At 39.6% G+C, this 24,974-nt stretch overlaps 1 protein-coding gene across 1 annotated transcript in view; it reads right to left on the bottom strand.

Annotated features, from left to right (window-relative positions):
• The window catches only part of MYO5A (myosin VA), a 106,048-nt gene that overhangs the window by 16,042 nt on the left and 65,032 nt on the right, over positions 1 to 24,974 (bottom strand). The window contains exons 15-32 of the mRNA XM_052807508.1: positions 24,732 to 24,893; positions 22,617 to 22,714; positions 21,845 to 21,931; positions 21,638 to 21,746; positions 19,900 to 20,111; positions 18,791 to 18,947; positions 15,631 to 15,870; positions 14,845 to 15,093; positions 13,632 to 13,725; positions 12,761 to 12,909; positions 11,913 to 12,026; positions 9,591 to 9,734; positions 8,800 to 8,853; positions 7,876 to 8,103; positions 4,996 to 5,096; positions 4,363 to 4,443; positions 2,222 to 2,420; positions 566 to 640 (exon numbers count right to left, since the gene is read on the bottom strand). Of these exons, the coding sequence (XP_052663468.1) occupies positions 566 to 640; positions 2,222 to 2,420; positions 4,363 to 4,443; positions 4,996 to 5,096; positions 7,876 to 8,103; positions 8,800 to 8,853; positions 9,591 to 9,734; positions 11,913 to 12,026; positions 12,761 to 12,909; positions 13,632 to 13,725; positions 14,845 to 15,093; positions 15,631 to 15,870; positions 18,791 to 18,947; positions 19,900 to 20,111; positions 21,638 to 21,746; positions 21,845 to 21,931; positions 22,617 to 22,714; positions 24,732 to 24,893 (2,553 nt within the window). The remainder of the gene's footprint in view (positions 1 to 565; positions 641 to 2,221; positions 2,421 to 4,362; positions 4,444 to 4,995; positions 5,097 to 7,875; positions 8,104 to 8,799; positions 8,854 to 9,590; positions 9,735 to 11,912; positions 12,027 to 12,760; positions 12,910 to 13,631; positions 13,726 to 14,844; positions 15,094 to 15,630; positions 15,871 to 18,790; positions 18,948 to 19,899; positions 20,112 to 21,637; positions 21,747 to 21,844; positions 21,932 to 22,616; positions 22,715 to 24,731; positions 24,894 to 24,974) is intronic.

Below are 24,974 nucleotides of genomic sequence, written 5' to 3' on the forward strand. Positions count from 1 at the left end.
ATTATTATGGAAATATTCTTTCCAATTTTATCCCTCATGTTTTGCATTTTTAAAAAATATTAAGAGGTTATGCATTTTGATTCTGATAGATTTATTCATTCCAGATGTCGGCACTGTAAAGAGATCTATGAACCAATTCAGGCTATGACTGGATTGCAGGCATTATTCACGTTGCTAAGTATCTTTATGATCAGTCCTCTATTTTGCTGAACTGAATTTAAATGTATCAAACTTTTAAAGCAAAGAGTGGTTCTGAAAATGGAGCATCTTTTGCATCATGTACCTCTTTTTCAGGGCAGTATTAAGTAGAATTCAAAAAGAAACTGCTTTGCTCACAGCGCAAGACTTGTATTAGTAACAAAACTGTGCATCAAAAAGAGACACAGATTACACAGAGGACACTAAGACTAACAAAAAAAGCAGTGAGGGAAGTAATTGGCATCGTGAAGCTCTCTGCAGGGGATTTCCTTTGAAAGGAAGAAAGGGAGGCAGCCTGCTTTTCAATTAGTGCTCCAGAAACAGCAAACGAGACAACAGAGAAACAGGATTCACGTGATCTACATACAATCATCCGTTTGTAAAGTGAAATCCGGTACGATTGATACTTCTTGGGATCATCTGCATACAACTCCTCACAAAACTGTAAAAATAGGTACAGGATTGTTTTTGCCCCTCCCTTTGAGACACTGATACTTCAGTAAGCACTATATAAATTAAGTCAGATTAAAACAAGATCAAGAATCTCTAATTTTTAGGTAGTTTAGTCCTTCATTGTGGTGTTCACGCCAGCCTCTCCCAGAAAGAAGCTGATGTAGATGAGTTGCAGAACAGTCATATCTTTTAAAAATGGGCAGTACTAATACTGTGAAAGCCTGGACTATAACCTTTGTGAGAACCTGGACAGGACATTTTCTTATGCTAATCAAGATGGGGTTGTTGTGAATACTGCAATTCTAATGTCACATCTGGAAAGCCTGTAAATTATTTCCACTCTAGCGCTAGGACTGGAAAAGAAGCATATACCCGACTTGGAGTAGACTTGCAATACTCCAACATCAGAAGTGAAATAGCAAGGAATGAGTCTATATTTAACAAGTAAAATTACATTCACTGTATTTGAAAATAAAGAGAACTCCTCTGAGATGTAATTACATGACTGTGTTGTCTTGGGAACACAGAATGTGATGAGTAGGTCTCTGGGGGAAAAAAAAAGGCTAAAAATCGTAACATATGACTAAGCAGCAGGAGGGAGCTGTGAGAGACGGAAACATTCGCCATTACCTTTGCCAGTGGGAGACAGCTGCTGCTGAGGCAAACTTACAATATACTTTCGATCACTTTTCCAACATCTATTAGCGGAATTATCTGATGCTCTCCTCAAAACCTTTGGTACTAAGACAAGAGCCCGACAATGGTAACTTCTGTAACATACATAAGCAGGAAAGACTATACCTTGGCTTGTTTAGAGGAAGCAATGACACTCAGAGCTAGGATTTTTCTTCCTGAAGCAGCATGGTTCCCTTTACCAATAAACAGTGGTAAGCCAATGACATTCCAACATGGGCCTCTCTGGAAAATTTCCCCGGGAATGAACTAGCCTGCACATGATGAACATACTCCTTTGCGGAGGTAAGGAGCTTCACCCTACCCTTCCTTCATACAAAAATGTTGTGCAGTAAACAAGGAATAGCAATTATTAGCTAACTGACTTCTAACCAAGTTTCTTTTTCTGGAACTATTTCTTTCTTCAAAACATACTGAATAGTTGGAGCTCATAACACAGTGGATTATCTGTGTAGCTTCAGGCAGGGAGGGGGGAAATGGGAAGAAAAGTGGCATTAAATAATTGAAGAACTACATGAGAGTTTTTCAACAAAATAAACAAACTAATATATTTCAGAGGAAACACCACTACTTGGCACCAATATTTTTTATGAGTTCCCTGGATATCAGCATTCTATTTAGCGATGATTAAACTCATCAGTTGAAAGCTGGGACTCAGGAGTTTTCTCCATGCCACAAACTTTGAACGAATTCCCTGAAACATTATTACTTCATCAGCAATCATAAGTCTCTCTCTCCCATTAGCTCACCTACAAAAAACCCCACTGCACTCATGCAGTTTTTTACAGGAGGCTGCCATCTGAAAACGGATAGGAACTTAGAGGCGCAGCAAGTCTGTAAGTCCCCTAGCCTGCTCCTGCAGCATCATTTCCCTTACCAAGTTCTCGTTAGTCAGCCGGGTGATCTCATGCTGTAGACTGGCTTCAATGCGAGCCTCTGGAGGCAGCTGCAGATTCTGTGCTAGGAGCTGCTGCTGACGATTGTTTTCTTCCTTCAGACTTTGGATCTCACCTCGCAGCGATTCCAGTTCGTTCTCGTGGCTCTTCTTCTGCGACTGAAGCTGAGACTCCAGCAGCCTGAAGAAGTTGAGCAACAGTTGTGTGAACGCACTTAGAAAGTTACATCCCCAATTCTCAGAGGGAGTGGAAAGCTTTAGCTGCTGCTCAGGAACAATTAGCCATGGCTTGCAAAAGAAAATGAAAAAGGCAGAGTACTCTTTAAACCCTTCAGTATGCCTTCTAATTAAATTAAGCTTGCATGATCAAAAAGTGGAGAGAAACTAGTTGTGACACCGCTTTGCATTTCCTTTGTGATTGAACACATACTGTGTATGGTGCCACTGAAGAACATGTGGCAATAAATGTAATGCTAAGTCTTCACAGATTGTCACTGCTTTTAAAGGGTTTTTAAAGAGGTTTTACCTCTAATCAAATCAAACAAACTGTGTAAGATGACGAAGACACTGTGTTTGCTTAAGCTAGGACCCTGCAATATTAACAAAGGAAAATCTTTTTAGAGTTAACTCTGTTCAGTCAGAAACCATTTAATTGCAAATGCACATAAATAATATTTATATTTACATTAAAACCAACGTTTTACAGAGGGCTGTCATTAGTGCACAAAAGGTTAACAACAGAATCAAACTCAGGACTGGGATCCGGGAGCTCTATTTTATCTTCACCACTGACTCACTCTTTCCCCTTGGGCACATCACGTCTCAAATTCTTCTCATGTGAAATGGGGATAACACGTACCAGCCTCCTTCCAAGCAGTGCTGTGGGGATCTACTCCTGCTTGCAAGGCACTGTCCAAGTGCTCTGACTCGTCATTTCATACATACGCAGATGGAGGAAATGACATTACTAGTGACTACTAGTGTTCAATTAGACAATCTTTCAGGGTTTAAATATGCATAAGGCAGGCACATTTATTAGTAACTAGACTGATCAAGCACGCAAGGGCAAATAGTAATTTACCTGCATTGCTCTGCCATTTAATATAAAGCTTCTGGTCTCTACAGTGCTAGGACAAGAAACGAAGAAGTGCAGAGCAAACAGTCTCACATCCTGCTCTGCAGAACGCTTGCTCTAAGTTAGATCGTTGCAGCCGTACAGAGCAATGTTAGGTGTAGAATTTGTTAGCACCAGAAAAGGAAAGACTTTAGTTAGTAGCATTCATTGCAAAATACTTCCTTCTGTAGTTACTGCTACCAACTGTGTATATTGAAGAAGATCAGCACTGCCTATCTATTGCACTAGTTGCCAGTGCAGGACTAGGAACCATTTTGGAATTCTGGGACACATGTATGGATACGGGGCCCAGATGTGCACACAGAGCCAGAACTCCATTTCCTAACAAGGTGAACCTCGCCCATTACATGACCAGCATGCAGTCTTTGCAGAGATTGCAGTGATTGCACTGAGGCTTGAACAGCACCATGATGAACTAAAGATGACTTCTGTTTGTTGGTTATTTTGTGTCTTACATTTTGAATCTGGCACGGAGAGACGTGGGAGAAGAATGTTCAATTTACTGAACTTGAGTCACAACAAGGAGAGTAAGACCCGTAGCTATTTGAAAGTTAAGAGTACGCTGAAGCTACTCAAACAATAGTTTTATAATTACTAAAATGATTGTACTTCTTTAGGCTGAAAATCTGTAAGGGACATTAATTTTGATACCCAACAAAAAGGCAGACAAATAATACATGGCTACAAATTTTTTCCTGTTGTGGAGCTTCTGGTATTTTACAATCCATTTTTGCACAAGTATTCTTATGAATTATGTATTAGTTGTTGCACCATCTTAACTTTTTAAATGATAAAACTTGACAAGTAGAAAGGTTTGGGGACAAAGTTTGAGGAAACTCTTTAACTTGTGTAATTTGTGGTGTATTTTTTCCTAACTGTTAAAGCAATAGAGATACTGTAGCTAAAGCAAACCCATAGCAAGGGGCACAGTTAGCTAGAAAAGAAGACGCAAATGAAGAAAAAAAACCATTCTGAGAAGTCTGGTAACCTGTTGGCTTGTTTTAACCCTTCATAAACCAGCCAAAGCTCTCCATCCTCATTCAGCATATGACAGTCCTGGGGAGATTGCCTTTCAAGAAAAGTGTTTAAAAAAATACAAGAGAGATACATGATGGTGATGAGATGACATGTTAAGGACATTACACACTAAAATACAGTTACTATAAAAAAGAAACAAAAAATGCCCTAAAACAACTTAGCAAATTACTTCTCTTGTTTATACGTATTTCTTCTTAATGACGAAATTCAGTTCTTGGTGTTAGCCCAACTGGTTACAGCATTTCATGCTGTTACAATAAATGCATTACGACAGGTTATTGTGACCACTACTGGACAAAAGGTAACAAATCAGCATGGGGAATGGCACCCAATTTGAGCAATGTAGCAGTTAAAGGCTAAGAAGATATAAATCCAGGAAGCTTGATTCTGCATTTCCCCATTGTTTCTTAATCCTTTCACATATTGCATACAGCAATTATACTAATCAAATCAAATTATAACCCCAGCTGTAAGTGTTCTCTAAGTAGCTAGACTTAGATGGATGGAACTTACTGAATGTGATATACGCAGTGTGTCACAGCAGAACCCAACTGATCATAGATTAAAGAAAGAGAACTTGTACCTGTTTGTTTCCTTCAGTCCAATATATGCCTGTGCTATTTCTCCTTTGTCTTTCATCTTTTGTACATCCTCCAAGAGGATTGTAGAATCTGTCATGGTATTCTGGTAAAAGAATGATGATTTCCAGGGTAAATTTAACAATGTAATTGTTCTTTGAATCCATGTTTTTGTCACTTCACCCACATGGAACACTAATCCTTGAGTAGCCACATTAAAATTAGCATGGATACGTAAGCAGGAGGTTGATCCATAATTTCTATGTCCATTTGGTGTATCTTTTAAAATGAATGCATGCAACATGGTCAAATATCAGTCTAATAAGTGGGTTCATGTGTTAACCTCCTTTCATTTGTTCATCACGTAAAAGGAACCAAATAAGTTTCATGAAATGACAAATTTGCGTTTTATTTCAAATTACCAGGAACAGCTGCTAATACTAAAACTGAAGCAGCATAATTTTGCAAGCTCAATTCTATTAATATTTCTTAAACACAGCATTACATGTAGTCTTTCAAATCTCATAAATAAGGTCTATTCCTCACTTCCTATATTTTAAGTACTCTGGCGAAGCAGGAAATAATTTACAAGGGCTTGAGATTTTTTAAGTTCGATATCATCATAATACCATTTTGTTTCCATTTTGAATGTTTACTATGGCATTTTTGCTTTTTCTTCAGTAAAACTTGAAATACTTAACAGATGTTTACAGTCACCTCAGTCAGTCTGATCTGAGTCATTGCTGTGGAATAATTACAGTGGAACCACAGGACTCCAATAAACATAAGAGTTGGAATTCTGACTTTTCTTTTTGACTTTCAAAACAATCAAATGCTATCTTCCCAAGTAAAATTTTGCAAAGTATTTACAATAACAACTTTGTGGACATAAATTTTGGAGCCTCAGTCTCTATGCCTAGTATGATTTGTGTTACCTAATATGAAAACCAATAAAATATATAAGCTCCTCAAAGAATTATTCCCAACATCCTTATGAAACAATTGTTATTTTTTTACTGTTATTTTATTACACAGTAAAACTGCTGTATCTCACCTGCCAATCTATCAAGCTTTAGCAGTCTGAACATATTTATTATTTTTGTGCTGATGGAAAGAAATGCTACTTACTCTTCTACCTTCAAGAATACCCTTCCTGCTGTAGTTGCAATATTTGAATTAACAGCCTTCATTTAGAGTCAGTTCAGTTTCTCATACTCCTAAATACTATGTGTTCAACTACATTTTCTAATCAAACATTCAACGCCTACCGAATATCTACAGATCACTATGTGAGTCCTCAATGTTTGTTGCATGCTGAGGATAACGAACACTATAATGTAAGGTAGCTCTTCATACCACAGACTTTTTTTTGGTGAAATTTATGGATTTTGCAAGTTAACAGAGATCTGATTCCTGAATCACAGTGCTGCTCTTACTCTCCAAACACACTCAGCAAGATACATTGGTTGAGCCGACCAGACCAATTCCTGAATCTTTCATGTTCAGGTTACCATAAACCAACAGTTCGAAATTGCTAAATCTGCTTGTTTTGAAGTAACTTGTTCCCTTGCACGGAGCAGGAAGATGGGGATGCGGGGCACATAGGATAATGAGAAAGGTTTTCCTATAACAGCAAAGTAAAGTGCAAGAACAACTTCAAATACATGTAGGTTACTTAATGAGAGGCAGGGAAATGACAGCTCAAGTATTGTTGAGGGTTTTTTTAGCATTTAAGAATTCTGGTTTATAACTGTAGAAGAAAATGTGTACCTTATCCTCCTGGCAATCAAGTTGGTAGGCAAGAAAGAAGAAAAACAAATCATTACAAAAAAAAAAAAAAATCTGTCTGTGCTGTACCTGTCCAACCTAATAAGCAGAAGCTATCTGCAAACTGGCCGTTAGCCATCCCACAGGTCACTTTCATATTTCCCTCATACTCATAACTGCTGTAAAAACAACACTTGTATCCCACCATTGCTGAGAATAAGTTATTCAAGGATTTACTATTCAAGTACTTCTCTACAATGTTCTAAATATTACAGAAAAATGAGTCTGGTTTTCTTTATAATTAATCATTTAAAACAAGATATTGTACACCTTCATGCATCACAGACTTTCAATTTATTTAGGACAAATGTAAATATAACTTTGCAGTAGCAAAGAAAGAAGACATTCCTTGCTGCGGTTATGAAACACTAGATAGCTCAGTTCAGTGGAAATGACTAGTTCCTGGTTTTACGTGATACCTTTTCAGGTTGAATGACTCTTATTTTCAAAGCTATTACTTCCCTAAGTATTAGAACTTTCCAGAAGATATGTATTTCAGTGGTGGTAATCTACTTTTCTCAACACAACCACATAGCACCTATCAAGCAATAATATGGAATTTATATATCTTCATAGGTCATCTTTATGAAATGTTATTGATTTGCAATCATCTATTACCCCACACAGATTTAGAAGAAATTGTTCCTTGTACCTCCTACTGAACTATTAATTAAAAAGAATTCCTGAGACCTACTGTAAATTTTCCAGTCAAACTACATACTCACTAGAGAAATGACAGTAATCCAAATGAGAATTATTTCTGCATTGTTAAAGGAGTCTGGGGAGATCCTGGCCAGACCATTGGTATCTGCCAGCCTGGTATACAGTATCTTTACATGAATGCTGGCAGACAAACCCAAAATTGGTTTATTAATAGAATCTCCCAATTTGGACTGCTGGAATTTGTGCACTAATAATGGATCAATGGATTACTTAGAAAGGCTTTCAAACCTAGACCATTTTTTTCTGCCTTTTCAAGCACGCTGTTAAACTAAATAAAGCACATCAGTGATGCAATGTAACTTAACTACACAGTGCATCTGCTGACTATTATTTACCTTGGGTTGAATAGCCTCCTTCTGGCTAACAAGCTGAGACCTCAGGATGAGGACTTCTTCCTTGCGTACTTCAAGCTCCTCACTTACTGATGTCAGCTGATCCAGGAGGACTCGATATGCAGGGGCACCAGGAGCAGTTACCTCTGGAGATCGCGTTTCTGTGAGGGCCTTCTGCAGCTCATTCAACTCATTCTTCAGTTTTTTATTCTCAGATTCAAGTTCTTGACGCTGCAAGAAATAGGGACAATTCCGTCACCCAGCAGCATTCCAATGTGCCTAAAAACCACAGGTACAAAACTATGGATAGAAATGGTAAGAACCATGAGTAACTGCAACAAATCAATCAATCTCTCCTGTATCCCTGGCCTCTTGACTATGGTGAATAGTGTCTGGGAGGATTTCACTAACAGGGCTAACCTTTTGTCTGAAGCGCAAAATCAGAATACATGTACATGAATCACACAGATTTCAAGGGGAAAAAAAATACCAATCTTTTTTTCCTCTTATTCTCCCCTTAACAAAAAAAAATTCACAACAAATAGTGGTCAGCAGGCTAAGAAGATTCTGCATCGTTCAGTGATACTATAAAACATTTTTAGTTTTAGTGGTCTAAGGTATGCATTAATATAAATAATGTGTTTGGAAAAGAGGGCTACATTTATCACTGTATTTTCACCGTACTAAGTGTTTCAACAGAGAACTCCCCCTGCTTTAGGGGATCTTTTTGTTCTGCAGCCCCAGCCACACATTCTACACCTCAAAACGGGCAATCCTACAATAAAATGATTGCTGGGGAATTTTTGTTCTAGTTTCTCCAGCTAATACTCTGAAACAGGAGGCCTGATGTAATTTTCTATGCCAGCACATGCAATGGGTGGCAATATTCTCACTAAAAAATAACAGAAAGCTCCTTTTTAGAATTACCTTGAGCGACTCATACTCCAACTCTGCACCTCTTATTGGAGGCCTTTCCTCCTCCTATGAAAGAATACAGACAAGCGTGAAAGATAAAAATCCAATCCTTCCCATTCTTTAATTTAGTTGAGGCAGAAAAAGGAAAGGGAGCTGAAATTGTTTTTTCTATAAAACTGGAAAACACTCATTCTGGTACTGCTGAGTGCTTTAGTTTGAATACTGGCATTGTCTCCTTTCATTCACTTACGAGTTTGTGACACATAATAGGTTAATATAAATAAAATCACGTACAAATCACACAACTGGTGGCGTTACCAGTGAACAAATCACTGGTAACAAAACAGAGCAGGATGAATCCAGGATGCTCAAGAAATTCACTCACCGGTGGAAGAGTAATAAGAAACAATTCCCAAAACTAGTTTCATATTTTTTAAGTACGTACAGAGACCAAATCAGAGGAGAATTGCAAATAAAATGAACAATTACTCATTCTCCCCTTCATGTAAGTAGATTTCTATATTGCTATTCCTTAACAAAAACAGCTTTTTTTTTTTTTTTTTTAATGCAAAGTCCCAACCACTTTTTGTTCCTGTTAACTTCCATCAGAGGATCTCAAGGACCTTGGAAAACTAAATAACCAGTCCCTGGTACCAAGCACCAGGCATAAAACTTGTTGTTAAATAAAGGAAGTCCTAGAGGAAGGTAAGGATTTACTAAAAGCCAGTCAGCGTTCACACAGCTACTATTTCACAAGAAGGGATACTCTGGCATCAGCATTTGATCAGCTAGAAGGAGTCCACCTTAGCTTTAGCACGGAGAGCCTGTTCTTCCTTTCTGTCCAGCTCATCCTGCAGGGATTGCTTTTCTTGCTCCAGCTCTGTAACCCGTTTCTGCAGCTTGAGGAACAGAGACATATCCAATGGTGCCTTCTTCTCACTTGGTTCCTGCTTTAGAAAGAACAGAGGGAAGTCAAGAAGTTTTCCCCTTCCACAACACAAGGAAGCACTACAGTGAGTAAAGATGGGAAACATACTGGGGAAAGAGAGGAACACTGAAATGTTACTTGATTCTGAGAGTTGACTACTGACATCTAAAATATTTCATCAGCTGTCACATGCTATTTTAAAAAAGGATCTACTAGTATAAAACGTATCTAAGCCTAAAGCCTAGCAAAAGAAAGCACTAAGAGACTACCTAGCAGACAGGAGGTCTGTAACTAAGCATACCTTTTATTCTTACTTGTTTGGAGGGGGAAAGGAGAAAAAAAAATCTGTGGTTAGACTCACCTGGAAACAACTATAAATAGAGGCTTTCTTTTTTTTTTAAATTATTTCTACAGTAAATTCTTCAGCTACAGAGAAATCTCTCTGCTGATTGTAGATTTATAGGTTTAGTGGGATGAGACATAAAAAATAGGTACCAGAAGATATATGTTATGCCTTTTTCCTTTTATTATGCTAATTATAGAGCCTGTTCTGAGCCTAATCCACTAGCTTGTTCACTATTTTCAGGGCAAGAACCAGCATTTGTAATATGAAGGTTCATCAGAAATTGTCCATCAGCCATTTTGTACTTTATGTAGCAAGAAGATCAAAGCATTTACTATGAAGTGCACCATAAAATTTTGAAGCCTAGAAAAGGAACTAGAAAATTAATATTAATGACTGTAGCAGACAAGCAAGCACAGCCGTTTCCACTTCATCTCCTTTCACTGTTGAGGGGAAGAGTCATAAACCACACCAACAACTCAGGAAAAAGAAAACAGACTTTTGAGTTTTTCTGGCTTTACTGGTTTGCATTGAGATGGACCCTATTTTTTAATGTGGTTTTGTATCATTAATCTATATTGTTAGTCTAGAGTCAAACTGGAGTTTGAAATCTTAAGGGGTTAAACAAATACAGATTTTATCTTCTCGGTGCTACATTTATTCACACTCTTGTGTGAGTTAATTTTTTTCACTTATATTCTAAAAACCAAAACTGGCTCTAGAACAGCAATTCAGTAAGTCTATTAGCCAAAGGAAAAGATGACATGGGGGTCATGTGAAATCCAATCACATGTAGTTGCACTGTCCTTTTCCTGATTATCCATGAAGGTAGGAGCATCTTTCTGAAACAATTATGCAAGGTGAAAAATATAAGTGGGAAGGCAAATTATGAAAGAGTCCACATAGAATATGTGTCAGCATCAATGTGTCAGGGTATTTGCACCCATAGTAGAAAACAGTTTTCTGGGGAGGCTTTCAAAAACAGTAGTGACAGCCTGTAAAAAGCAGCTGTGGAGGTAACTAACCTAGACAGAGGGCAAATGGAGTGAGCTGTGCGATGGCTTACAGTTAAGAAGATCTCTAGAATGCACAGAAAAAACTTAGCATCTGCAAACTGCCAAGCACAGTCAGACCACCAACCTGATGGCTCTCTGCTGTGTTAGCAGTCCCACTTCTTTGGGAAGGGCCAAAAGGGGGAGTTAACTTTGAAAATACTAAGAATGGCTCGGAGTTGCACCACAAATTATTCATGATTATTATTCATTAGCTGAATCAAGAGAGTCATCTTTCTGAAAATTTTTAAATATCCTGGGATTCGTATCACTGCATATGCAAAGGGATAGCACGTTCTCAGAGTTTTTTCGTCTCTATGAAACAGAGGAAAAATAAATCAACATGAGGTTCTCGCCCCTAACAGGGGACCCATTCCATGTAGCTACTTAAGAACGTGGCTAGCCACCTTGCCACTTTTAATCCTTGAATGTACAGTATACAGACTTCTCAGGAAGGCTCACTGGTTTTGTGAATTCCCACTTTGTGCTGCAAAAGTGCTTGTGCTTACAAACACTGGCAAGCAAATGTTTACAGATGCTAATCAACTGGATGGCCAAGTATCTAGTCTATGTTTACTGTAATACCAAAGAATTCAAAGCATACTTTCATAAACTCTTTTTACATAGGACCACAACTAACTAGAGAATGAGCTGTTTCCACAAAGGAAATGGAAAAAGTTGGATTAAAGTGTTAGATATCTCCATATAAGCATATGGTGTTCACAAGCACATACAAAAAAAAGAGATAGGAATGAGTTCAACCATTGATCAGTGAAAAGTTGTGGGGGTTTTTTAACATTACCTCCATCCTCACTGGTAAGTCTTCTGCTTCTGTGATCTCAGAGCTAAAAGTGTATTCAGATTCATTACTACTGTGAGTTGAATCCGTTCTTTTGTGTCCAGGCTTGGGGATGTTCTGGAGTGCAAATGAAACAAGTCAGTACCACTATATGGTTTTCCCTGTGACTGTCTTTTCACAACCTATAATTTAGCTTGGAATATTTGGTGTTATTTCACAGCTATCAAAATTTATAAGAAAAGATTTTTGATTCTGGTCTCTCATGCCACCTAAAGCCTACAAGATGTAGTTCACAATCAAATCTATGGAGCAGGTCAGATCCTACACCATCAAGTACTGCTACAGAAAGCAGAATCAAGCAACAACGCAGCATTTTGTAGGAAAGAAAGGCTTGGTTTACAGGAAGCACAGGCAGCAATGCTCTAACTTCCCAGACATTGTACTGAGGAATATTTTTTCTTCCTGCCACATAAAATATTCCTAGAACTACTTTAAATTTAACACTAGATGAATGTGGCACAAACAACCCTAGCACATGTGAACAACTTCAGGGCAAAATAAGGGCGGACAGCATGTGCAAGACCACTAGCAAAGTCACAGCAGAAATTTAGCCTTCTTCACAAATGTGAAAATAAAAATAAAATTTTTTAAAAAATCAACCACAAATTTTAAATGTATTTGTTTGGGCTGAGCTAATCTAATCAACCATAGTTAAAAGGAAAAATTCTCTTTTCAGGTACAATTCACCACCACACAGCTGACAGCAGAAGCAGTTACTAACGTACACTGCTAGATTCTGCCTAAACACATTTGTAAACAGCTTTTGATTTCTCAGATGTTTTGACACTTACCACCATTAAGTTCATTTCATCCTTGAGATCATCATATCGCTCCTCTAAACGGCTGAACTCATTCAGCAGGTTCTGGTATCGTAACCGTTCATCATTCAGATCTAGCTCTAGCTGTTTTGTTTCCTCCATGAGCTTCTTTTCCATCGTCTCTGCCATGGAGAACAGGAATCCAAAGTGAGAACCCTACTTCTACCTACCATGCAGTGCATCCATCCTGGAGGTACAGGCATGTGTCTGTACCAGGAACACAGATGGTGAAACAGTCTGCTGTGTGAAGCTGGTGTGTGGTATTTGTGCTTCCTTAGGCAAATATTAAGCCAAATATATGAAGGACCAAAGCATTATTGTGGTAACCACAGAAGGGTTCACTCAAGTTAAGTTAGTTATTCTGCTAATACCTTGCACTAGTAATTCCAGGAGGGAGGAAGAAGGGGCACTAGCCCAGTGCTGCATTATGTAAAAAGCAAAATGTGAGATGCTTTATGCCTCATGCACACTGACCCTCCTCATCGCAGCTGCCTCCATCACAGCCTTCACATCTAGAGTTACGCTCTTCTGGCTGCTGTCTACCTAGTCACAGCAGCCAGAAGAGCTGCAGTAGATTAATTGTATTAAATATCAGAGCCTTCTTTTAAAAAGTAAAACGCTTTGTAACAGTCACCCTCACCAAATAGACCCCAAACCCTTAGGACTTCGTGGAGACTCAAATAGTAAATAATTCTGATGCACGTGAGTTCCTTGTTTTAAGAAATGAAACCATTAACCTAAAAAGGAATGCAATCTAAGGCAAATTAGCCCAATCTATGCAGTAGAGTGTTGCTTTACAAGGTAACTTGAAATAGAAAACCTGAGTGAAGAGATCAGAGCCAACCTGTTATTTCCCTCGCCTGGTCATGGATGCGGCGGTTCAGCTCCTCCTTTTCTGTTTTCAGTAATGTGTTCTGCTCTTTCAGCTCTGATACCAGCTACAGAAATAACAGAATATTTGACTCAGAATGCAGGTTCATCTTTTATCAGTAGCTCTAAGAGCAACATCTTTGTTGTAAGAGTTCAAATACTTAAACTTCTCTTCAGAGAATGAAATCAGTGAACTAAATTATGACATCTTCATTTCCCAAATTACATTTCTTAAATAAGTCCCACTGCAGATTCCCCTGTATGTTCTGCACTCCATTTCTGATCAGATGCCAAAACTGCCTTGAACCACTCCACTGTGCCATAATATCTTTCAGTAAAGTCCTAAAGATGAAATTTATTCCTTAAAATAGAAATATTCCTAAAATAGGAACAAAATTGGTTGTTCTGTTTTATATTCCATTGCATTGGGTAACACCATAATCTAACATCTTGCCTCTGCCCCAAAATTGTGCCACTTTAACTGTGCCCAGGTTTGCCAGTTACTTATTTGTCTCTGATTACGGTTACTACGCATTCATTTTGCTTAATCAATTAGTATTTTTCCTTTTGTTTATCTGATCCTGAAATGTATCACTGCAGCATCACATAATGATGGAATAGCTCTTCCAATATTTGAAACTTGCACCGTTATCAGCAAGTAATCTTGATAGGAAACAACCTGTTTGGTATGTTCGTGGTTAAAGCAAAGATAAGGGGTTAGTCAAAACCTGTTGAACTAGACTGTGCACACATACATGTGTTTAGTAGGCTAATTGTTTAAATTAGGTAGGATATAAACAGGTACCTTTGAATACTGTGTATGGGACAGATTTCTGATATCTATGTGATTACACTCTCTAGGTAGGTCAAATGATTTCTTTTAATGAATGTGCTACCTCTGACTAATTAAGGAATCTTAAGTATTTGGATTTGCAAATACTTTCAATATCAAAATCTGAATAGATTGAATACATATATTTACATACAATATATAGATTTAGTATATTCTTCTACCATAGGTGTAGTTATTTAGGTACCAAGCCTATTTAAGATTGTACAGGTATAACACTGCTTAAAAATACTGTAAAAATATCAGCCACACGACTGAAGCAATTAAGCCTGGGCAAAACTTGAGTGGACACCAGGCCCTTGGAGATCTTCTCATACATCTGAGACTGCATACTTGCCTGCTCAGTTTCATGTTTGTATTTTTCTGCCCATTCCTCAATGGTCTTCTTCTCAGACTGAGTTTGGTGCAGCTCCCTCCGGAGCTTGGCAATCTCCTCCTGAAGGCTAAGGACACGGTTGGTTGCGTTCTTAGCCTCCTCCTCACTCATCCGAAGCCTTTCCACATCACTCCGCAGCTTCTCTGTCTCCGTACTGTACGTGATCTCCAGGTTGCTCAGCTTCTCCAGCAGAGATCTGTACTCTTTGTTCTTTGCAAAACACAACACAGACATAGCAGTGTTGGGGAAGTTCTGGTTTAAGGGAGCCTTCTAGTTCCCTATAGAATATACCCAGACATGGGAGCAAAAGAACAGCTTGCTCATTTCAAAAAAGTTTCAGTCTCTTTTTGCAGAATTGCTTAACGAGGTGACAGAACAGTCCAGTCTCTAAGCCTGCACATTAACATCCCAAACTAAAATCAGAGAGGGAGCCCACATACATCAGACCTGATCACCTCACCTTCCCTTTAAAAAGAGCAACTGACTTGCTTCAAATGAAATACTGACGTTAAGGGAGCAGATGTTTTCTCTCAGTGCTGCTGAGAGACACAAACGGATGCTTTACTGGCCCAGTTCCACTGTGGCCTCCTGGCCTCCCTTTCTCTTCTATCAATGTTCTTCAGCAGAAAAGAGAACTGATTCCTTACAATAAAAATTCAGCGCATTCTTCTCTGAATGCCCACAGTGCTACTGAGAAAGGAAATACAAGATTTCTAAAGATCTTCCCTGAGGCCAGGGAGCTTTTACCTGCTCATCAATTTTTCGCTGCAGCTGCATGATCTTGTTCTCCAAGCCAATGTGAAGCTTCTTGTAGCGTTCTACAGACCGGGCCTCTATCTTCAGTTTCTTTAGCTCTCTCTTGGCCATCATGCGCCGGTAACAGCATTGCAAGTAAACAATTGCCTTCAAGGTCCTACGGTAGTGCACTCGAGCCAGCCAGCCTCTTATATGTTTCTGAATAATAATAGACTTGTGCTCCCGAAGCATCTACAGTTAAGAAAAAACACCACAAGGGGTGTTAGAATTGCAAAATACACCTGCTCAGTTAAACAGACTCCATAATGAGAGGTGTAAAGATGATGTACATAGAGACACCTTAGTCTGAAAAGAGAAACTTCTGGTGAAGAGTAACGAGAAATGAATATGGAATTAATTTAAACAAAAAAGAAGAGGAAAAGAAGACAGGAATAAGGAAGATGACAGGGAATAAAATGAAAAGGAACCAGAAGGAAAAACATGGAAAGGAAGAACTGAAGCACACCAAAGAACCAGGCATTCCTTTCTGTTGATGTCAGATCCAAGCTAATTGCAAAAATATATGGTACCTTACAAATACAATCCCTTTTTTTCTTTAATGCATCTTTTATCTTGAAACATCTTAGAATCATTGACATATGCTGCATAGGATTCATCAATATACAGTTTAAAATTACCACGCTTGATACACAATGCAGCTAGTACTCACTAGAACCCAGAGTACATTGTAGCAGCTATTAAAAATAGCAGCCGTGGTCTAGCTGACCAAACTACAACTTCCAGTCAGTTTTCCTTTTTTTAATTTTTTTTTGGTTTTGCCTTTTTGGACATATCTTAGACTTGCCAGCATGGAAAAATCTCCATTTATTCTGATCAGAAATTTTATATTGTAATAATTCCAACTTATTTCATGGCAGAAATGTCAACCATAGCTTTGAGCTGTAAAATACCCCAACTTCATAATAATTTTTTAAAAATAATTTTTAATGGAAAAGTCAAGAATGCCAGCAACCCTCATCAGTGTGGCGGCCAGAGACTTCCACTAGGAAGAGTCTACTACTTGTTTTTGGATCCTTCACCCACTGATTCAATCAGAGATCCACCTGGTCTGGAGCACCTGAATTCCAGCAGACCACAGCTATGCTTGAAGAGCATGCCCAAACCCACAAGGCTTTCAGGGCTCTGAGCTTCTGCAAATTGAACAGTTTATTATAAAGAACAAAACTATTTAAGATTTTATATTATTTCTTGGATTTGGTAGTTTAAAGATCACATTCTTATGCTGATTTACCACAAAGCTGATAACACAAACTAGTAGGGTAACAACAATTTTATTTTCTTTTATACCTCTTCAAATGAACTGAAATGTGTTAGAATTGTTACATTTAGAGATCAATGAATTTAAAAGGTTCACTAGCAAAGTGGCAAAATTATAAGGCACACAAACCTTCTCCCTTACTGTTTATTTCTGAAGAAAAAATGAGACCTGAAGCACCAGCACTCAGTTAAATAGCACACTGAGGTAAGGAAATAGCTTTCTCAAAAGCATAGCAAGGTCAAAAGCCAAAGTCCTTCTGACTGCCTGTCGTGCAGTTAGCATTCCTCCCTCCTGCCTCCTTCTTACACGTTTCCTAGAATAGTCCTTCAGGTTACCCACAGGTGTCTGAACAGCTCAAATACAACTAGCTTTCAACAACATTTTCACCTCAAGTTTGGCAGCAACAAGTCACATAAAATACCTCCATCGTGCAGGGATGGTCCTCATCTGCCAGTGAATTCTCACACCCATGCAGTCCAGTGAGCAAACAGGACACTCCAATGTAAGGTGAGAGTATCAGAAAAGTTACTTAATTCACCAGGTATTTCCCAGGAAAGCTTATGTAAAAGCTGTGGAGGAACTAAACTCCTTGTTAAGCCGAGAAGCACATCGCAATGTCTCGGGCAGAAGCTTTCCTCAGGATGTGTGAAATAGATGATTCAACCATTTTAAATTCCTTGTATTAGTCATGTGACTGCAACACATGCCCTCTCTTCTAACAACAACAACAGGTACGTTTCACAATCCTAACGAACAACACGTGTACCATATATTACTGACAGAGTCACAGCTCAGCCCAAGTGTGCTGCCATAAGGCAACCTTTTGGTTTCGCTCACTTGCAATCATCATGAACTTCAGAAGAACTGTGTTTACCTTCCCCTGGCATGCTGAGCTTGTGCTTCCCTCTCTGGCCATCCCTGTATCTCAGCTTTAATAAAATTCAACCTTAGGAGGACAACGTATACACAGCACACCGCAGGTGCGTTGTCAGAACTTCATGTCTCGCTGCGGTGAACAATTCACTGCTCGAGGGGGACAATCCCTGACAGGCAAGTCTGACCACCCCTTACGGGGACCCCTCCAGAAATCTGCCATCTCTATTAAGAGGGAATATAACAGGTTTATAAAACTCTGTGCTACAGGACAGATGGGGTGTGTATCACTCATGCAACTAACTTCAGGCATTTTCCTAAGATGGCTTTTAGTCCACGTATTGCTGTGACCCATGTCTCGCATCTGTCAGATCACTGTTAAAAACATATCTTACATAATCTCACAACATACCCCCCCCCCTTAAGTTTTAATCTCCTATTTCTGTGGGTATCTCTTTGCTAACATTAATCTCCTTCAGTATATTCCATCAGCCATTTCAGAATCACTGAAATTAGGGATGGAATAGGAACAGTAGTGCATCCCATATGTATACTGATGTGAGCAATACTGATTTGGACTCATGGAGGCACATTCACACAAGGCCATTTTCAATATGTATTTTAAGTGTCTCAACATTCTATGTAACAAATGAAAAAGTGAGAAATGCTGTAAATCCCTGTTAGATTCTCCACTGACTGCACTGAAGGTCTAGGTACATCCATATTAGATGACAACGTGAATATCTCTAAAATGACAAGTTCGTTGATTGCAGTATCAGATCTTTCTAATTTCCAGGTGCTGTCCTTCAATCCATGCTGTGGTATTTTGTTTGTGCATTATGTGTAACAGCATGCACACAAACATTTCAGATTCCCAAGGGGACACCACAGAGCAGCTTCGTCCTGAAGGTATGTGGAAATAAAGCTAGAGTGAAGAAGTAAAACATTATGATTTCTTACCATTTGGTACTTGTTCCTAGCCATGTAACCTCTTAGGAGAGCCTGAAGAGCAATAGTAGCAGCTCGCATGCATTGGTATCTTTTGCGGACCACATACATCCGCTGGAACTTCTGAATAGTGATGGCAGCCCGTGTTCTCCGCAGGAATTTGGCATAGCTAAGCAAGAAAAAGATTACAAATAATACCTGTAATTATTTTCCAGTGCTTTCTTTTTACATCCTGTAACTTTATCCTCTTTCTCAAGAGCTACATTTTCTATGTCCCTTTCTTCCTAATGTTGTCAGTGATACAGTGTGTTTACTTGCTACTCTACTGTATGGCAGTACAACAGAATGACAAATTAACAGAAACCTTGCAAGATTTTACAGGGAAATATTTTCACTTCCTCTGAGAACTGTGCTGTTGAACTGACAAGATAAACTCAGCTTAATTTCTCATCACCTTTTCTCCAGCTTTAAAGCTATTTCCACTATGCTACCTTCCAGATCTCCTCTCCTAACTTCAACCTGTAGAAAACGTTTGCTCGTTCTTAGCCATCTCCGCAAGACAATTACAAAGCATCTTGACATAAGCCTCTTTCTGAAAGTTGATTCTTAGTCTTCGTAACTACCTTGTCTTTGAATAATACCACCCGTACTCCTACCCTTTCCTCTGGCCCATCCACAGCCATCCCTCAGAAGCCAATCCAAACAAATGACTCCTGACTGATGTACCTCCCTTCACAGCTGCACCCTGGATGAGCAACGGCTTCTCCAGCAGGACAGACAGACCCAGCTGGGAGGGCACCCAGCAACTGGGCTATAAGGACTCAGCCAAGAGTCCTGCTTTACCTCACCTGCAACGTATCTCCTAGTACTACCTGTACTCTGCTCCCACTAACAAAATACTGTTCTAAGCATCACACAGCAAGGGTGCTACTGTCCTCTCAGGAAGGTCAAAACCAGGCAGGACAGACACACTCATTATATTCAATTTCCTTCATTTCCCTGGAAAATCGTTTCCTCTCAGCCAGTACAGGAAGGAGAGAACAAATGTATCACATTTAAATGTCCTACTTAAAGGGATCTGAATTGAGGCTAGTGTGGGTTTTCCCACGAGCGTTGCTTACCATCGTGCTTGGTACCCTCTGACATATCTCTGAACGGTGATGGCAGCCTTCCTCATACGCACGTACTTCTTTCGCATCAGCCAGCCTCGGATCGTCTTTTGGATGCGGATACAGGCAGCTCTCAACTTATCTGCCCTTATTTTTTCCAGATAGGCTACTTGACCAGCCCGGAAAAATATTTTTGTCTTACCAAACTGGTACTTATCCTTGTCCTATTTTCAGAGGTAAAAAGAGCATCAGTTACAGCATTAAATGTTAGTGGATAAAAAAAACGCATGAAGGGCTAAATGAAAGTACAGTTAGTAAAGAGGCAAAATTATATGTGGAATTTTTCAAGTAAAGCTAGACTTAAATTATGTAGTGGAGGAGAGTATTTTCTCTGTATGATTCTGCTAACAAATTAATACAGTAAGGCCACAAGCATGGCCTAAACGAGTAACGTGAGATTTTTGCTTAGACAAGAACGCCACAAAGATTGTAAGAGATGTGGTAGGCTACAGGAGGTGATGAAGGGGCCCAGAGCATGAAAGCAATACAGGCAATGCACATGTACAATTTCCTGCTTAAATTGTAGATGATCCCTCTGAACAGTCCATCTTCAATCATATTACACAGTACAAACAAAACAGCTGGGGCTTCAAACATGTACACATCGTTTACAGCATCAGGACTAAGCCAGAACAAAGCATCTCACTGCTGCTCAAACACATCTGAAATTTCAGAACTAAACCAGAAAGAGAATAATACTCTATCTCTATAGGCTGTACTACTCCTTGGAGGGAAAAACTGAGAATATACAAAGGTACATTGAAAAAAATTAATTTTGTTGACTGTTTGATGTTAAGTTAAAAGGAACAGCAGTCAAAGAGCTACAGCTTAGGATACATTTAACACTATACATTAACACTACGAATACAGACACATGCATATAAACCAAAAGATTTCAGTTAAGTCCACCCAACGACACAGAATTTAAAAAGCCGAGCCCCAACCTGCCTGCACAGTATTTATTTTTTTTGTTTCCATAAACATCCTAACATTGGCATTGCACTTCAGCAAGGTAAGCTTTCTTGCTTTTGTATCTTTGTAAGCTTTGTCTCCTTCTCTTCCTAACTGACATTTCTGAGTAAGTCTCGATTAACCGTCTTCTACTGAGAACTGGCTGGAACTGGCTCTTTGGAGCCTGACTGCCCTCCGCTGTTCATCGGTCCTTAAGAAATCCCAGGAAACACATCAGTTCAGGTGCAGCGCCAGTGTGTGTGTGGATGGCACAGCCTGGGAATGTAGGGCTGCAACTGGAGGTAGGAGGCAAGGCAAGAGGCTGCTGAGGTACGAGGACAGCCACAGTGCTGCTAGGCAGGGAGACAGTGTCACAAGGACGAAAGGAGTGAAAAAGGTTGACTTCAGCACAGGAGCTGAGAGGACCAGTGTGAAAGACACAAACACATACACAGACAGAAACACCTCCACGTTAGAAAACCTCCAGGTAACTCTACCTTACTTAAGATGTGGTTAATGCATCTTGCCCTTAAGCAAGCTAAAGCTCACCCTCAACCCACCCACACTTAAAATCACTGTCTTCCTTTCCTGTGATACACTGGGAAATTCTGCAGTTCCTGTGCTAATATTGGTGGTTTAGTACTTTGAAGAAGTACTAAAATAGCGTGGCTATGAGGGTGTAAGGGACGCTATCTTTGCTCCTTCAGATTCCAAATGCTCTCAGCACTAACTCTAGTACCAGAATCAGCTTCTCCAGGACATTTTTACACGTCTGCTTTCGGTCACTAAGGACATCTCTCTGCTTCATCAGAACACGGTAACGGCTGAAGAACTCCTGGTATGTCCACCTGTCCCAAAAACAGAGACAGTGTCAGTCCCAACAATGAATAATTCTCTTAGAAAGGAGAGCTGCAGCTGAAAGCAATCTAAAAAGTGGCAAACACACCTGGAGGGGAAGCCAGCTGCACTGATTCGGATGGTCTCCAGGACACCACAAGCTCTCAGCTGCTGTACTGCCCGCTTTTCATCAAATCTAGGTAGGAATAAAAAGAGGCTGTGGGCGTGGGGCTAGTTTTGCATTACATGGGACCTCTGGCCCTGCGCACACCCAGGACAGGAGTGGCACAGAGGGGGAGCAGGGGTGGGATGTGATGGGTGGTTAACAAATCCAGCTAGCGCTTCTGCAGCCCAGCAATAACAGAGGACAGCCTAACTGGGGAATTGTCCGAGCCCATCAGCTGCTGCAAGCTGCTCGTCCTGTCCTGCTTCCCGCTGGCCTGCCCAATAGCCATGGGAGACTTTGTGTGCCCAGATTCTAAGCAGACTTTTGAGAAAAGCTCTAAGCAAGTTCAGATATGAAAAAAGATAAGGAATAAGACATTAGAATCTGCAAAAGCAAATTCCAGCAAATGTCAAATGAACTCAAGGAATGCAAACTGCCAGTCACATTTAAAACAGCTAACAACGAAAATGCTGGTATTTTTGCTCATATATCACCAAAAAGAAAAAAAAAAAGCATCAGGAAGTATTTCTCCCTCTATTCACTCCAAAACATCTCCTGCCGTAGGTACACGTACACATGCACGAGTCCATAACAACAGAAAGGAGGCACACCACCTCGCTCCTGAGTGAGCAAGGTTTAGAAACTCGATCCTCCAAGGCCTTAGGCAATTCCCTCCCACGCACAGGCTATACAAACCATACATGAACCAGCTTACGTGAATGGAAACTTGAAGTCGTTAGGCTTAATACAGCGCACGTAGTGTGGAGTTGTAGCGTTCAGGGTTTCCATCAGCAGGTGAAGAGAGTTTCGAAACTTTGAAAAAGGGAAAAATATCAGGGAATAGCCTCAATAAGCTCAATCATATTTGAGATAACCTCAGGAAGCGGACCTAGGGATATTTGCTTATTTGTAATAATGCTTTTGGTAATAAACACCAGCTTGGTTTTGTTATGGCAATAGATTTTAGTTTCAGATACCACCTTTGAGTGAATTATGATACAGTGAGACTTCTAAATGTTAGGCTTTACAGGAGTAAAGCTCCCGGATCAGCGTGTGATAAATTACAAAAACATGGCATAGACTGAGTTATTTTCAGTTTTCGACTGTCTCATCTACCCTAATCTTTGTCTAATCCATCTCTTTATGACTAAACCTCATGGCATATTACTAAATAGCCATTTAATTTTAAATAAATTTTAAATCAAATTTAAAATCAACAGAGTGGTAAAAAGAAAAAAAAAGGTATCAATCTCTTCAGCTCCACTGATCCCAGTGTCGGACCTACTGAAGAGAACTTTGAAAGTCCAATATGCGAGAGTTTTAGGAGCTTTACTTTTAAAGTATCAGGACCAAAAATACCTAACATACTGCAGTATATCCTTCTAACCACAGAATACTCTAATAGGTAAAGGAAACTATGAAAACACGTCTTGGATGTTTTAAGCGTATTGGCATGGATTTCCCTCTTTCTGTTAAACTCATGATTCTAAGCCAACCTCTGTTTCTACACAGAATATGATAAAAATCACTTTTGTATTAGCCTTCTTTACAATTTGTAAATTAATATACATGGTTGATTGATAGGAGTAGAATGAGAGTATTCCTAACACTTCAACTCATAGTTTCAGTCTGACAACAAAACTGTTAGGCCTCTACCAGTCTCAGGATACTGTCTGTTTGCCAAATCAGAAATGAAGTTTAAATAAAGAATGGTAACTGGGCAGGGGTTCTCTTGCATGAATTGCAGACTGGAATTTGCAGCCTGTACCACAAATACATGCCAAACAGATTTGCATTCTGTGCAGTAGCATGAATAACTATTCTTATTCCCTTGCTTGGGGAAGGTTACAGAGGAATTATGAATACCCAAATTAAACATTCTCTAATTCCCTGATTCTCACTTAGCAGTGTGACTAGCTCACAACAGTGCACAGACACTGTGCTAACATCTTTGTTAGGGGATCGACAACCATCCAAGGCAGCAGACAAAGCCCAGGCATTTTTGGTGATTTTATCAGAACTCTGAGCCCCCTAGAGATGTGGTTGGTTCATCTTCAAGAATAGGCAGGGGACCCTGATAGAAAGAACTTACACTCCCTGAGAGCTAATTTATATTCCAGGCTGTCCTACAGTAACATAAAAAGATTTATCCACACAGACCTCCTGGAAGCCCCAGGCAAAAGAAGAATGCCACTACTCACTAGCAAAGCGGCACAGGTTGGCAAGTAGATAAAACCTGAGTACTAAACTGTCAAAAAAGTTCCCCTTGGCTCCGATGTATAGTCTGAGGGACAATCTGTCATATATAAAGCACTGAGTGGGGACATAACCATCTTGAGAAAACACCTGTTAATCTTTTGAGTGGAAAGTAACAAAGAAAAAGTGAGTTCTCCAGCCATACTGATCTGCATACTTTTAATTTAATTCTGGCACATACATGTGGATACTTCATGTTTAACCCATTGATAACTGGAACAAAGTTTCCTGGGGACTGAATTCCCACTTTTGATTTGAGTCAGACAACGTGGCACATGATCAAAAAGACCCAGTATAAGATTTTCAAAGATTCTCAGCATCCAGCATGTTAAATCTATCTTGAAAAACATGAGGTTTGGTTTTGGCCCCACAATAAGAACTGAGCTCCCTGAAATTGTGGCCCAAAATGCATTAGTAATTAGGGTATATTTGCTCCAAACTGTAAGTCATAATCAGCTGCACCTCTCTCAAAAATCATAAGGGATCCCAAGAAGCACCAGCACACCTTGAGACCTATGAGACAGAGGGAGGTAGAGGGAGAGATTACTTAATAGAGCTGCATCTTCAAACTCACCTGATGTCCCACAGTTTTCTTATGTTCCTTGCTGGCTTGACCTGGCCTGGCCTTGGCTGGTTTTACAGGCGTTCGAGACAAAGGCACACGCCCCGAAGGGGTTGCTGACATGGGACTGAGGACCTTCTCCTCATCCTGGAATAACTCTGGTAGCAGCTTAAACTGGTACAACAGCAGAAAAAATACAGAGGGTAAGAATCCAGCAAGTGATTGCACCCATTTGTGCTTAAGGTAGTTAGAATC

Source organism: Harpia harpyja, chromosome 14 (assembly GCF_026419915.1).
Source record: "Harpia harpyja isolate bHarHar1 chromosome 14, bHarHar1 primary haplotype, whole genome shotgun sequence".
Classification (NCBI taxonomy): domain Eukaryota; kingdom Metazoa; phylum Chordata; class Aves; order Accipitriformes; family Accipitridae; genus Harpia; species Harpia harpyja.